The sequence below is a fragment of the Branchiostoma belcheri genome, unplaced genomic scaffold (assembly GCF_001625305.1).
Source record: "Branchiostoma belcheri isolate BF01 breed outbred unplaced genomic scaffold, Haploidv18h27 scaffold95, whole genome shotgun sequence".
In the NCBI taxonomy this organism is placed as follows: Eukaryota; Metazoa; Chordata; class Leptocardii; order Amphioxiformes; family Branchiostomatidae; genus Branchiostoma; species Branchiostoma belcheri.
In genome coordinates, this window is record NW_017804631.1 from 1,078,863 (window position 1) to 1,094,612 (window position 15,750).

The 15,750-nt window shown below is 41.8% G+C and overlaps 2 protein-coding genes across 2 annotated transcripts in view; both read left to right on the forward strand.

The window, feature by feature from the left end:
• The window catches only part of LOC109461710, a 24,881-nt gene extending 21,325 nt beyond the window's left edge, over positions 1-3,556 (forward strand). The window contains exon 17 of the mRNA XM_019758096.1: positions 425-3,556. Within this exon, the coding sequence (XP_019613655.1) occupies positions 425-627 (203 nt within the window). The 3' untranslated portion in view covers positions 628-3,556. The remainder of the gene's footprint in view (positions 1-424) is intronic.
• Positions 3,557-5,271: 1,715 nt separating this feature from the next.
• Positions 5,272-15,750, forward strand: LOC109461684. The gene is made up of 2 exons (XM_019758066.1): positions 5,272-5,602; positions 14,578-15,750. The coding sequence occupies exons 1-2, from the start codon at positions 5,458-5,460 to the stop codon at positions 15,462-15,464; spliced, it is 1,032 nt and encodes a 343-aa protein (XP_019613625.1). The 5' UTR covers positions 5,272-5,457; the 3' UTR covers positions 15,465-15,750.

Below are 15,750 nucleotides of genomic sequence, written 5' to 3' on the forward strand. Positions count from 1 at the left end.
TCTCTCTCTCTCTCTCTCTCTCTCTCTCTCTCTCCTCCTCCTCTCTCTCGTCTCTCTCTCCTCCTCCTCCCTCCTCCTCCCTCCTCCTCCCTCCTCTCTCTCTCTCTCTCTCCCTTTCTCTCTTTCCAAACACAGATATAAACTGACATTCTCCCATGTATGTTACAGACAGCCATCCCCTAGGTTGTGATGACCTGGTGACAGTCCTGATGTTAGTTCTGTTGGAGGCACACATCCCCACAGTCTCTATCTCTCATGCTCGCTCTGTCTGTCTCTCTCTGTGTCTCTCTTCCCCTCTCCCTGCCCCTCTCTCTCGCCTCTCTCTCTCTCTCTCTCTCTCTCTCTCTCTCTTTACATGTATCTCTGTCTACCTCTAACTCTCCAAACACAGATATAAACTGACATTCCTCCATGTATGTTACAGACAGCCATCCCCTAGGTTGTGATGACTTGGTGACAGTCCTAATGCTGGTTCTGTTGGAGGCCCACATCCCAACAGTCCTCTCCCTCTACACGCAACTGAGGCTACTGGAGGACCTCATGGCGCCATTCCTGGAGACCGGTTGTCATGGTTACGCACTGGTGCAGTTCCAGATGGCCCTGCAGTACCTCCAGTCAAAAGTATGAGGGAGCTGCTGCACAGGTGCACTGCAGTACCTGCTGTTGAAAGTATGAGGGCGCTGCTGCACAGGTGCCCAGTGTGGTACAGGCTGGAACAAACCATGAAGAATTAATTGTAAGGGGTGTGCAGGAAAAGCACAAAAATTTTATGTGTATGTTTGTTTGTTTGTTGGTTGGTTGGTTAGTTGCTTGTTGTTTAAAAAGACCACTCCACAATTGACAAACCATTTCTATTGCAAAATATTTGTTTTGTGAATATTTTGATAATGTAGGTGAGTTTTACCTGCATTTTTAACTGTGCTTAGTGTCAACAATTGCAAACACATGGATGAAAATCCCCACACTTTTCTTTGTTAAGGTACAGTCAAACAAGTTGAACAATTTTTTTTCTGTCACATGATTTTCAGTGAAACTATGACAGAACCAACTGTCAAGATGGATCCACAACAACTTTTTTTGTTTGTTTCCCAAAAAATTATCCTGGAAACCACCTTTACACATAACACACTATTTTTGTACAATAAGTACAGGCTGTGTAAGACTGGACTATAAGGTTTCAACCACACACCCCTACTCTTTTATTAAGTGTGGTGAGTTCGTCAACTTGAGGTGTGGCTTTCCTCAAACTTGCCACCTTTGTCTTTACACCGTATCCAAGAGGATGACCCTAACCAAAGATAGGTACACATTTTCACATGAGTTGAGTGAGGAAATAGGTATATAAAGTGACTTTCCCAGAACCCAGAACCTTCAGCAAGCCTAATAGCCACAAGACTGCATTGCCACCATTTTATGTGGCACGTGTGCAACTATCACAAAACTTTGCTCAATTTCCTGTTGCATGACCTGCGGGTCAGACTTTACAGAGTCCACTGACCGTTCGAACCCTGAACTTGTTTGGGTGAAAATTCTCCCATTGAAGGCCCGCTAAGCAAAGATGACCACAATTGCCTTTTATCCAGAGTTCATTAACCAGCCAGCACTACTGTACATGTATGTTAATCTGTGTACTCTCTCTGAGATAGAGAAAGATCTCTTTGTTGCAGTGGTGTAAGGTAGCACAATGGTGACACTATAAATACTGGGGCCGAAACGTGTTTTGCAGGTGGGTGAAGACAGTTCAACTTGAAGGCACAAAAGGTAGCTTTGTTGAAACGTATGCTGACGTCATCAATGATGATAATATTTGTTTTGTGGTAAGTAAACAATGGTTGTGGGGACCTCTTTAACAAAACTGGATATTTGAACATATGAAGAAGCCGTACAAGCTTACTGATATTTTACAACATAGGTGCCTGGGTTATCTGTAACACAGTTCAGAACTCCTGAAGTTGGCTGGGATTTGAACCTAACCCTTGTTGTTTGTTTTGCATAACTGGTAAAGCACTTACGTCAGACTTACGTTAAGTGCCATTCCTCCTTTGCCACTTAAAACACATCAGCAGCCCAAATGCTCCTGTCTTGCATAGCTAGCCATCATGAAAACCACCGAAACACATCAGTTTGAAATTTTAACTCTCTGAAGTAGCTGTTGGATGGGTGTATCAAGCTTTACATTTTATAAACAAAATTACGCACTGACCTCTGATGTTATATAGCTGACTCTTAAGTAAAAGAAATAAGACAAAAATCCATCGTGCCTTTTCAAATCTCTATATTGGTGTAGGGGATTAGGTGTTGCTAAAGTTTGTAATCATGCCTTAAATTATAACACAGTGTACACTCAAAACAATTATGGTGGTGTTTCTGTGCCTTAACAAGCACTAAAATACAAAATTAATGTTTAAAATGTACAAATGTACATGACAATACTATGTAAATAAGTATACAAAGGCCATTGTCAGTAGAAGTCTTTACATTTAGAGCCAGTATACAAAAAAAGGAGATTTGAGAAAATTTGAAAACTTATGGAAACCAATCCATGCCTTTATCAAATTATGTGTTCATGGAATTAAGCGCATACAGTTGGTACTTGTGATAGATTTTGGCACGTTTTAAAGGTTTGTAAGTGTTTTTCAGTGCAATGAATAGGTGAAACTGTTGCAAACAGTTACTGTTGAGTTGTCCATAGCCAGGGCTTGAACTACCATCTGCATAATATGCAGGTTTAATAGCGCAGGTAAAAATTGGAGCTGTGCAGGTATTTCTGATGTCTACCTGCACCTAACCTGCACTGGGCCATGTACTGGGTTTATACATGTAGATACTTGTAGGTGTATGTGGATTTTTATTTGCTGCATTGACTGTTACCACCTATGAAGTGTAAAGAAATAATGGCAATAGTTTCTGAACAGTTTCAGTATGATCCATACTTCTTAAATTCTAAGTGGTGCAGGTAAAATTTGTCTGGTGCAGGTAATTTTCCATGTTGCCTGCACCAGTGCAGGTATGTAGAAAAAGTATTTCGAGCCGTACTAGTAGATGTTTTATGTTTATAGTTCATTGTGTTTTTACTTCGTATGTTGTTTTTTTTTCTTTGTTTTACTTTAAATGTCTTGAATGCAAGTGCAATGGAGCAAAGTTTAAATGTGTATATATTTTGACCATTAAGAAAATTATGACTAAAACTAGTTTGTATAATGCCAGCTTCAATTATTTGCATACTTTCAATCACGAAGATTATCATCAAGACAAAGATACTAATTGAGTATTTAGTTAATTATTTGAATCGAAGGGAATGCTGACAAAGAAAAGGCTCAGCCTAAAATGCTCAAAATCAATAGAAAATGCAACAGTGACAGTTAACTGTTACAGATTTGTCAGTTAAAGCAGGTTTTAAAAGTCATAAGGTGTAAATTTGTTGTATCTTATATTTGCATTGCGTATAGTTTATAAGATGCTGGCTTTTTGCTTTGGTACATTTTTGTGCATCTGTGCTGTGGAATAAATTTGTGAAACGTTTAAACCATGTTTGACTTTAAACAATAAGTGTAAAGTTCAGTGTTTTACAATAAGGCCATGTTGATTTGATTATATGGATGACATCCGCGCGCGCATGAATTTTCGGCCGTTTCCAAAAAAAAAAAGTTTTCAACCATACTGTAAATCGTACAAAACAGTTGCAAAATGAGCAAAAATATACCATAAGTTACAAAAAAAATGAATAAAAACCATACCAATGTCGTAGAATGCCAAAATCAAACGAAAAAAGACGAAACTGTAAAGAAATGAACTTGAAGACTAGATTATTCGCCAAACCATATTCTGTGCCATTTGCTCAACCCTCATGACCACGTAGATTTCATAATGAAAAGAACTTTTTTTTTTTTGCAAAACTTTTTTTTATTCGCACGCGCGCATCAGTTTTGGGGCTCCCGGAGGATGTCATCCATATAATCAAATCAACATGGCCTAAGATATTGTGAATGCTTATAGTTACTTAATTAAATTTTTAGTTAGTAAGAAAAGTTATTGCATAAAGCTTTTGCATGAAGATTGTCACAACCTCTTTTGGTTTGACAGAACATTACACCAACAAGTGTTTTCGCTTTGTAGCCAAACCCCAAACCTCTGCTTGGAGAGTACAGAAAAGCTCTCAAGTACAACAAGACAGCATGTCTAGCGCACGTACAAAGTGAAAATGACGTTATGTTAGAAAAATTACGCGACTCAAAAGCTCTTTTGCGGTTAGTAATTTGTCCAAGAGGCAGTGGCACATCCTGTTATCGGCGCACACGGTACGTTTTAGCGCTTAGGCCGCAGACTTAACAAAATCAACACTTCTGTGGACTGTAATACTCTCTGCACCAGTTAAAACAAGTATGTGCAGTAAGTACCAACTGTGTGAGACCAAATTGATAGGTTTAATGACCAAATTGATAGGTTTGATGTACTCAAGCCCGGGCACACTCTTATAAAGTTATAGATACGTGTGGTGGGTTCTTTTGGGTGCTTGAGGTTTGGCTCTCCTCAAACACTGGACCTTCCAACTTGACGTCCTATCCGAGGGCGTCCCTAACCACAACTAGGTACCCATTTTCACCTGAGTCTTGTAAGTTCTTTTCCAAAGGTCCCCAAATGAATGGAGCCTTCTAAGGATTTGAACTATAACGACCCTAACCACAAGACAACCTTTTGAAATTCCGCTACCCTTTGTCGATGAACTACATGTAGCTTCGATCGAAGGTCGTCGATTTAATTTGATTTATTGAAATTGCAACAGTGCAATACACGCGGAACAGAGGCAGCTTTTGCTGGTGTTGTGTCCCGCACATAGAAACGAATACAGGGCAGACAATACTCATTTTCACTTGAGTTAAGTGATTAAAGTCGTGTAAAGTGCCTTTCCCAAGAGCACAAGATCGGTGGCACGTCAGGACTCGAACTCGGGACCTCTTGGTTCCGAGTTGAGCACGCTGCCGCTACGCCACACGACCCCACCTAGATTCTAAATCTACCGTATTCTACGACCCTAACCACAAGACCAACTTTTGAAATTCCGCTACGCTTTGGCGAAATTCCGCTACGCTTTGGCGAAATTCTGCTACGCTTTGGCGCAATTCTGCTACCCCACTAGCTTCGGTCGAAGGTCGTCGACCGCCTTGATAGATGGATGGCAAACAGAGTTTTTCCTTCCGGCGGCCCCGTGTAGCACCCGCGACCTGTTTTCAACAAACTGTGTGCAAACCTGACCAAACAGTGCAAACAATGCCCCACCGGTCGTCCTGCATACACCAGAACCCCGCGCGTTACCCTACACAACCACACGGAGCCGCTGTCAGGTCCCAAATCCGCGCGTCTCGCCCTGAATACCGACAAACCACGCCGGCAAACAGTCTCTGACAGTCGGAAACACCGCTGGTTTACTGTGGGTATAACGTCAGAGTCGGACCTGACATGAATCGGCCAGGGTTGAATCCTGCGCTACGTTTTTCCGTGGGCGACATCAGAACGGACCTGAGAATGGACAGGCTGGTGAAGTTTCTGACCGTGTGGCTGGTGTTCGGCGTCACCGCTGTCACCCTACTGCTCCAAGTCACAGGTAAGGAGTCTCACATACACATCTTCATGTCGTAAGACTTCTGTTCTTACTAGGCCGTAGTCTATAAGACACGTACAAATGCCAAACGTTTGTACTTAATAGGCAAAACGTTACTTTTGGCGCGATTTAGGATTAGGGCATTGTAAAGACCAGTCATAGGGATAGGTTGCGCACTACCTTGCTAGTAAGAAGTCTTAGATTCATATCTGTAACGCTAAGTCTTCTGTTCTTACTATGCCGTAGTCTTTAAGACACGTACAAAGGCCTCTAGAGACGTTTGCTAACTTTACCAATACGTTACTTTTGGTGCGCGGTTGGATTGATGCCTTGTAAACAACAGTCATTCGGATAGGCTACGCACTACCTCGCCCAATATGTACTTGTCATTTTCAAATTAATAGCGCAATTAAATGTGAGATGATTGAAACTCACGAATAGGGAGAGCTTTGAGCGCGCCACTCAAGATTTTGTAAAAGATAACAGCTAGCATGAAATCAAGGTTAGACTATAGAGAACTTGGCAATGGTATTGACACACTCCACATGGCTTTGGGATGCTTATATACACAAGTCCAGATGTTTCTAGTTTTGATGTCTGTCTGTGTATAAGTGTGGCTGTCGTTCCTGTAGAGTCTAGACCAAGGCTTGCGTGAAAGCTTACGTACATTATCAAGGGCAATGTTTACAGAAACGTAGTACAAAACGGTCAATCTTTCACAGCTTGTGTCACAGCACGCTTAAGGGCGGTGTAAGATATGTCTACGGTGAACAGCCCCTTTTGAATACACGTCTACAGAATTCTTTACATCCAAATATCTTACCGACATGATTGAACTAAACAGGCACTTCATGTGAACATTACTACTAAGTGTTGTCAGTCCTTCGCCGTAAAGAGAAGAGTTATGAAGTGTAGCTTTACATGTAGTTTTACGCTTTAAAATCTGGTTTAAAGTATAAGTATGATCACTACTGTAACACTACTTAGGATAAAAACTGATTGGTGTATATGTGCGTCCCAGTTTTTAAATTCAGTCATACCAAAGACTAACTAGTACAGCGAAGTGTTTTTCTGAGAGGTAGGGCCTGTAAAATCAATTTGAGTCTAGTTTTACATTCCACAAAATTGTTCAAAGCATGCCACTGATGCCATTGTCGCACTATCTAGTGAGAATGAAAACTAATCAATATATTGTACATGTATGACACGTGCGTCCGACGTGATTTTTCCGGTATCTCCAAATCCAGATGCGAAAAGCCCTGTGCCGTATCCATAGAAACACCCTACATTTATCATTATCAATATATAGGGTTGTCTTCCTTATCATTATAAGCCTACAGATCACATTGTTACCAATCGGGGGCGGTAACTATTGTAATATTACAAGATAGGAGAACTCGTTGACAAGAGATTAGAGTGTTGAACTCCGGACTCCATTCGCTGCCATTTTTCCGAGTGGGTAATCATGTTAATCCCCCACTGTTATAAATGTGTGCCTTAATTGCTACAGTGTCAACTTTGCAACTTAGTGTCCACTTTGTATCGCTTGCAGTGGTCGCGATTATCATGGTACAAGATAAAAAATACAAAGGTCAGTGTTTTTTGGGAGTGGCGAACGCTTTGGCCTTGGACTTTTCACATGTATTCTGCTCCAATTTTAGAAACACTCCGTGCATGGGTTTTCTTTGTGTAATTGTTAGCACGCAAATAACTCGACTTGAATGCCTTTTTTCACGCTACCCGAAAGCGGGGTGCACGGTGCATGGGCTCTTGAAATAGTTCCTCTTTCAACAACCTCTGTCCACTTTTAAGGGTAGTGACTCGACTGAGACCCGTACAACATGAGTAGGGCAAGCGTGCAGGTTTCCGCGTACATTGCATAACTCAAGTAACTTCAAAGGAATCCAGCGACAAGCGATTTTATGGTCTAGTACTCTAAGCTTCTCCTCCACAATCAGAACACCCAGGGCTTATTGTGAAAAGGCGCAATGTTTTTGTTGGCACCAGTTGTGTGTGTACTTCGCAGACAGTATGTCAAACTCTCGGCGCAAAACTTGGCGTCAGAACAAGAAAACAAGTTCCTTATCAAGCCAGCGACTGAGAGCGAAGATAACGTGCTTAAGATACTGCTAGTAAATAAATGTCTTGTTGCTTGGTAGTTATCATAAGTTATTGTCGTGTGTAGGTACAACCTGGCGCTCTGTGTGACAGGTAGCCGAACCAACATACTATAGATTATCTCAAATTTGATAGAGGAACAAAAAAAGCAGTACAGAGCGACACAAAATCTATATATCTGCCATCATGCGTCGAAAGCGACGCATTCATACTCGTTTGTGGGCTGCCCTATTTTAATTGATACATGCCGTAGGATTTTAAAACAGGCTGTGACGTACAGAACCAACCTCCCACAAGGATCAAACACAGCCTTTTCCTTCAAATAAAGCTTTTTCGCGGCTCTTAATTGTTCCTCAAGTGTAGTAGGACTGATTCCTTAAACTTGTAGGCCTCAGGGATTTCAGGTATGAAGATAATTCCAATCCCTGACAGTCCGAGGAAAGTACGAGTATCTGTAACAGTCTTTGTGAAATCACAGTGACATGTAGGAACTCGGGTTGGAGTGTCGTGATTGCAACCGGTAAGCCTTTCCCTCAGACGACTTGTTCCCTGAGCCAAGGCCCCCTACTAGCACCACGCCCCCCTTAAGGTGCACAAAAGGACCCCCAAGACTTGTCACGCCACCCCAAGGCGCGGTTAGCGGAATAAAACCTCCTTAGTGGTTCCTAGAAAAGATCTTAAAGGAACTAACATTATTTCAACGCCGCTATCACAACCCAGACTAACCTTGTTACCGGACTGTTGGGATAGTTACGCTTGAGCGAAGCGTGGTAAAGAAACACACAGTGACGCCACAGCTAGAAACAAACTCAGTCCACGTTTGAAGTAACGCAACGAGTTCATATAGACGAGAGTTATTTTATTGTGGACTGTACTCTATATAATATATAATGAGAGAAAGATATATTCTCTTCAATGGTATACAAGATTATTTCTCCAGTTTTAGATTTTTAGATAGAAAAAAATCTACATTCCTCATGAAACTCGATAATCCTCGTACTATAAGCTCCATCTGTTCTTACATTTACAACTGTCTTAAGAAGCGAGAAGAAGCAGAACCTGTACATATGTAGTTTTGCTATAGATATATTTTAGTCTACCATCGCTATTTGCCGTGACCTGTACTTAGTTTGCAATGAGCAAAAATGTACAATAAAGGTCATCCATTCATTCATTATCACCAAGTTTAGTGAATTTACAGTGTTAGTAAACGTGTGTAAGGTAGCGTCAAAACAGCTTAGCGTAATTGGCTTAAAGTTCCGACGCTAGCTCCCACACTTAAAACTGAAGAGGCTGGGCAAGAGGAAATAGGCGTAAACTAGTTAGGAGACCTTTCTGGGTTGATAATACCTCCCTATATGCATTGGAGTATACGTGTATGCACTTTAGTAAACATATGTAACAGAACGTCAAAACAGGTGGTGATATAATTGGCTTAAAGTTCCGCCGCTGGTTCCCACACTTATAAAAACCCTTTCAGAAAAAGGTTAAACGAAAGAATGTAGATGTAACCCAGTTAGTAGACATTTCTCGTTAATATGAGTCATTCGCATTGCGTAGATTTGGAGTAAACATAATTTAGTAAACGTGTGTAAGGTTAACATAATTGGCTTAAAGTTCCGACACTCAACTCCCACACACATTAAAACTGAAGAGGTTGGAAGAAATGAAAGCAGGTATAAATCAGTTAGAACTAATAGAAGCCCTCCTTGTGTTGAAGGTACCTTCCCATGCCTAATTACACGTTAGAGGGCCCTGTGACATGTGGGAGAGCATGGCCCATTCTCAGTACCATGGTGAAAGGTAACAGCCCCTGTCACACTTTTAGAGCGTTCCCTCGAACACCAACCATAATCTCCAATTCAACCCAAGGGATGGCGTATGGACCCTCCCTGACGAATGGATACTGCCTGCCCAATTTTATACTGTATTTTGCCACCCTAGGATCTGCTTGGAAATTTCACCAACCAACCATGGTTGGCTGAGTTTAAGGGACAGTCTGACCAGATTTAGGCCAGGTCTACTTTTCTATACAAATCGAATCGAAGTTGAGTTACATTTGAGTCAAATTTGACCTCAGAACACTGCCTACCTACTCCCGAACACTAGCCAACCACGGCACAACCTCCCGTCCACGCCCGAAAGCTTTTTAAAATTATTTTAAAACATTCGCCTGGCGCAGCCGAACAGTGGCCGACCACAGCCAACCTTTGAAACTTTGAAATTATTGCGATACCACATTGCGGACTTACCTCTGAATTGAGTATGTATTTACAATCAAAGTGTTATACTTAACTTTCTACTACTCAGTCATTCTACACCCAAACCATGGTTGGATGGAGTTCAGTAGTACTAGTGTTTGAGAGACCATATTCGGCTATGTATGACAGGGGTTTTAAGGTATGTACGGAGGATAGCACCCGGGCTAGGATTCCGTGTTGAAAGGTAAAGGTACCTGACCGCACCAGACACGGTACAACGCTTTCGCCTGAGGGGAACAGGAAGCGATCACAGGTCAGCGAGAAAACAACACAGAAACAACACACTCAGGGCACCCGGTGTTGAGCCAAATCCTTGCGCTGCCACATACGTGAGAGTTCAGGTGTTTAGGGCTAGGGTTGGTATCAGAGTTAGGGTTAGGGTTGGTATTAGAGTTAGGGTTAAGGTTAGACTACGATTAAGGTTAGGTTTAAGGTTTAGTCTCCCACATCACGACTTAATCCCTCGCACCCATTGTCTCAGGTATATTGGGAACCCCCAAGTATTGTCGGAGTCATGTATTTGGCAGGATCATGTATATTTGGCTTGGCACCGGTGCATCTGTCGTGCAGACAGGTTTGAGAAGAATAATGGAGGGCATTCCTAGGCCAGTCGTGGGTGTGTGGTATAGAAAATTCAACTGTCAGGAAAGTTCATCTGTGTTTAAAGTTAAAACTTTTGTTCCAACACAAGAGTGTTACATACCACATGTAGCATTGAACTATGATATAATTGTTTAGTTATAGTTTCACACTTTGGAACGTTTAAAACATTGACGTAACTGCACTCTAGCCGTAGCGCATTCTGACATATTTTAAAACATCCTGTTCCAAAATGCCATTCCAAATTTAACTACCTGTATCATCATTATGACAAACTACTAGTACATAGGGCTGCGTACCTAAACGTAACATCAGGTACAGGTACAGGTACTGGTACAGAGGTTTAGGTACAGGTCCGGACCTGTACCTGTACCTGAACAATTTGACAAATTAACACGTGTTCTTCACTTTTTCAATCATGACACAGAAACAATAATAAAGTGTTGGAGGGAAGGGAAAATGACTGACCTCTGACCTGATTTGAGTTTGTTGACCAATCACAACCCTGGATCAGCCACACTCTCGCGATGTCTCGTGAGACTGAGGATCTCAAATCAATCGACGGTGTTTACGTCTTTTCCAGTGCTAATTTTTCGTCTTTGTGGTAGGATTTACCTATTTTTAGTCATATACATGGTGTAAACTAGCTATTTCGGTATATACTCGTTACTTCATGATCCGGTATTTTGGACCTGTACCGAAACGATTTTTACGGTATTGGACCGGTACATTGTACCGGTCCGCAGCCCTACTAGTACATCATCTGTACCTGTATCTGTATATCCGGTATAACCACCCTTCGGCGTAACACACATCATAATTGTTGAGTTATAGTTTCCCACTTTGTAACGTTTAAATCGTTGACATAACTTTACAGTAGCGTGGCATATCCTGACATATTACTCATTACAGAAGCATTCATGACAAATCTCCACTCATATAAGACATTTCCTCCCCATTGTGTGGGCCGTTTCAGCTGTGTTCAGCCTCCAGTCTTAAGAGCACGTATTTTTGATCACACAAACTTCATTCTTTTATGACGAGAGCCGCTCCGAGGGCACAACTGTGCACACACAACATTCACACGGGCTGTGTACTCAGCTCCGGCCACTACCTGCGACTAGGTTTGAATTGTGGTGTTTCTAGGAGCCGGGCCCGTCTCTCAATAGAATGTTTGGGACAAGAGGTTACCTCGCCAATTAGGTAAAGGAAGGGAAGGGTGCTCCAGGTAATTGTGGCGAGGCTTTGTTGTTGTTACAGTTTGTAGCAACCGATCGTTAGAATCGCATCAAAGGGCGCGAAATTGTGTTGTTAGGCACGTCTAGTGGAGTCGTAAATTACACCTTAGCAAGCTAGGGGGTCTGGAGAAGTCGGGTCTTAAGGGATCAGTTTGCGAAATCATAGTGCTGTGATGCTTAAACACCACCGTTTATAATGTAGTGCAGCATTCATGATACTGACACTAAATACTTATACTTGTGAAGTAGTTAATAAGGGCGCGAAATTGTGTTGTTAGGCACGTCTAGTGGAGTCGTAAATTACACCTTAGCAAGCTAGGGGGTCTGGAGAAGTCGGGTCTTAAGGGCTCTGTGTGCGAAATCGTAGTGCTGTATGTAACTACCGTTTAAAATGTAGTGCAGCATTCGTGATACTAATACGTATGATGTACTGTTAATCATATATACTGATAGTTATGATGTACAGTTATATAACTAATAAAGTCTCATTTGGCGAAATAGCACTAGCAGTGTGTGTAACGCTTAAGCACTGACACAGGTTCTAATGTGGTGCAACATTTCATGACGCTAATACTAAATACTAATACTTATGATGTAGTTAATAAGGGTGCGAAATTGTGTTATTAGGCACGTCTAGTGGAGTCGTAAATTACACCTTAGCAAGCTAGGGGGTCTGGAGAAGTCGGGTCTTAAGGGCTCTGTGTGCGAAATCATAGTGTTGTAACTACCGTTTAAAATGTAGTGCAGCATTACGTGATACTAATACGTATGATGTACTGTTAATCATATATACTGATAGTTATGATGTACAGTTATATAACTAATAAAGGCTCATTTGGCGAAATAGCAGTGTGTGTAACGCTTAAGCACTGACACAGGTTCTAATGTGGTGCAACATTTTGTGACGCTAATATTAAATATTAATACTTATGATATAGTTGATAATGGCCCGAAATTGTGTTGTTAGGCACGTCTAGTGGAGTCGTAAATTACACCTTAGCAAGCTAGGGGGTCTGGAGAAGTCGGGTCTTAAGGACTCATCAGTTTGCAAAATCGTAGTGTTGTGATGCTTAAACACCACCGTTTATAATGTACATTCATGATACTGACACTAAATACTTATACTTGTGATGTAGTTAATAAGGGCGCGAAATTGTGTTGTTAGGCACGTCTAGTGGAGTCGTAAATTACACCTTAGCAAGCTAGGGGGTCTGGAGAAGTCGGGTCTTAAGGACTCTGTGTGCGAAATCGTAGTGTTGTAACTACCGTTTCAAATATACTTATACAGTTGATGTACAGTTAATATATATACTTATACTTATGATGTACAGTTATATAACTGATAAAGGCTCATTTGGCGAAATAGCAGTGTTGTGTAACGCTTAAGCACTACCACAGGTTATATATAATGTATGGCAGCATTTAGTGACACTAATACTAAATACTAGTACTTACGTAGTTGATAAAAATCTAATGTGCTGAGTTATATAGTTGATGAATGGCTTGGCGTGCGAAATTACAGCATGTGACGTTTAAGTACTACCACCGTTTATAATGTAGTGCAACATTTCCTGACACGTATACTAAATGCTTATACTTAATGATAGAAAAATCTAATGTGCAGTTATGTAGTTGATGAAACGATTGTTACAATGACTAGTCATTAAACAATTGATGGCAATTAAATTAAACAATGACAATGGCAATGCATTTTATTGCATATCCATGCCCCATTGGGGTTAAGTGTATTGAGTTAGTTATAGGGGAGTAACAGAGAAACATTTTACCTTACATAATTCCCCTTTAATCCCACAATTTGTACATAGCAAACTCTACCCACGGTAGCCGGTCTACATACTGTATTTGTATCTGTATAGCCGGTATAACCGCCTTTCGGCGTAACACACCAGCTTCGCAGGCACGTGGCGCGGCGGCAGCTGGCTACATTACACCGATCGACTTGTTACACCTAGCCCTTGAACATCTAGACATTGTTTAAAGCTATCTAATGACAATGCCCATACTGTACTTGGTGACAGCGAGTTCCACTCTGCAATAGTTCTAGGAAAGAATGAATTCTTGAACACCTCAATCCTTGGTTGATAACTATGGTACTTGAAGGCATGGCTATTTCTTGTTCTCTTCTGGGCTGGTATTAGGTACTTAGTAGTTGGTACTCTGCTACTTGAATGCATGGCTATTTCTTGTTCTCTTCTGGGCTGGTATTAGGTACTTAGTAGTTGGTACTCTGCTACTTGAATGCATGGCTATTTCTTGTTCTCTTCTGGGCTGGTATTAGGTACTTAGTAGTTGGTACTCTGCTACTTGAATGCATGACTGTTTCTTGTTCTCTTCTGGGCTGGTATTAGGTACTTAGTAGTTGGGACGTCCACCAGTTTTATTAGTCAGTTTGTACACCATGCAAAACTTCTACCGTTCTACCGTCAATGTTGACCATCGTGTCCTCGACCTTCAGAACGCCAGGGTTGTTGGCGTGTCTTTTTGAGTGGACAGTCGTTGATATGCACTGAAACAGAACCAACATGCAAATATTTTCGTGAGAAAGGACAAAAGACTTTTGTGCTAAGCGATCTTGACAGAAGAAAAAATACGGGCGCGTGCGTCTGAATAGCAATGACCTAGCAGAGCAATAAGATAAGAATGTTGTCCGGTTTTGTCCGTGAAATTGAGACAAGGCAGTGACTTATTGTCCGTTGAACTTGTAGAAGCTTACTTCATGATCTTGCATGTGTTTTTACAGGACCACCTGGTGTTAAGTGTTACGCCGCCTACTGCCGGCCGCAGAACTGCAGTCTGTACGCTCTCCACGCAGCCCAGTTTGCGGAGGCGTCCTGTCTGTCCAGCTCTGTCCAGCCGCCTGTTTCCCGACCAGACGGACCACTGAACCAGTACCTGATCCCTCTGGCCTTCTTCATACAGGCGGTTCTGTGCTACCTGCCGCATCTTCTGTGGGATATATTCGCAGCGGAAAAGTTGAAGGCAGCGCTACTCGGCAAAAGGCGAAGCCGAAGTCATCACTCCTCCAAGAAAAAGGTCTACTTGAAGAAAGTCGAGCCACGCCACCTAACGGATCTGAAAGAAACTACACACGGCAAGCGTCCTGCGACTCCAGAACTGAAGTTCAAAGTCAGAGAGAGAAGCACTATCACGAGATACTACCGTCTCAGAGAGGTTGTCACAATGCTCTTGCTCATTTTCTTCCTCTTGTACTATTGCCTGTGCCCCGTACATCGTTTAGAAAACATCTATGATTCTTTCGTGTGCATCGTTCACGAGATACCAGTGACCTGTTCTCTTGGATCCGGACAGACGTTACGTATGGCCTGGATCATCAACATCACCATCCTGATCACGGGAACTCTCGTGCTGCTGTACCACGTGATCACCACGTTCCTGTGGCACGACGGGAAGGTCGGCTTCGAAAATGGCGGCGGCAAGGGTTCGAAACACCACCACAGTAGAGAAGCAGCCTACGCCGAGGAGCAGCTAACACAAGCGTGGGACGCGTGTGGTACTGAGTTAAACGGTTCTGCGAGCGACACAAAACTGTTGGCCATGTTTTCAGAGTCAAATCCTGGCCTTTTCATGGGCTACGGGAACGTCAAACTTGCAAAATCTACTGTATAAAGTTTTGTACAATGTTTTTAAGAATTTTCTAGAATTTTGTACAGTTTTTGTTTCTTTAATGTTTGCATAATTTGTATAACGTTTAGCTACTTTATTCATGGTCAGTAAACCATAATTACAAATCATCAGAAAGTAAACTTCTACCTGTAAGTTGTGCTTCATTTAAGAAGTGCACGGACAAGGGCAACTATACTACTGGTACTTGTTCTATCCCAGTTTTGAGTTGTGTACACATAAACGTCAAACAATTTTTACAATTTTACAGATTTACAATTTTGATAAAGAA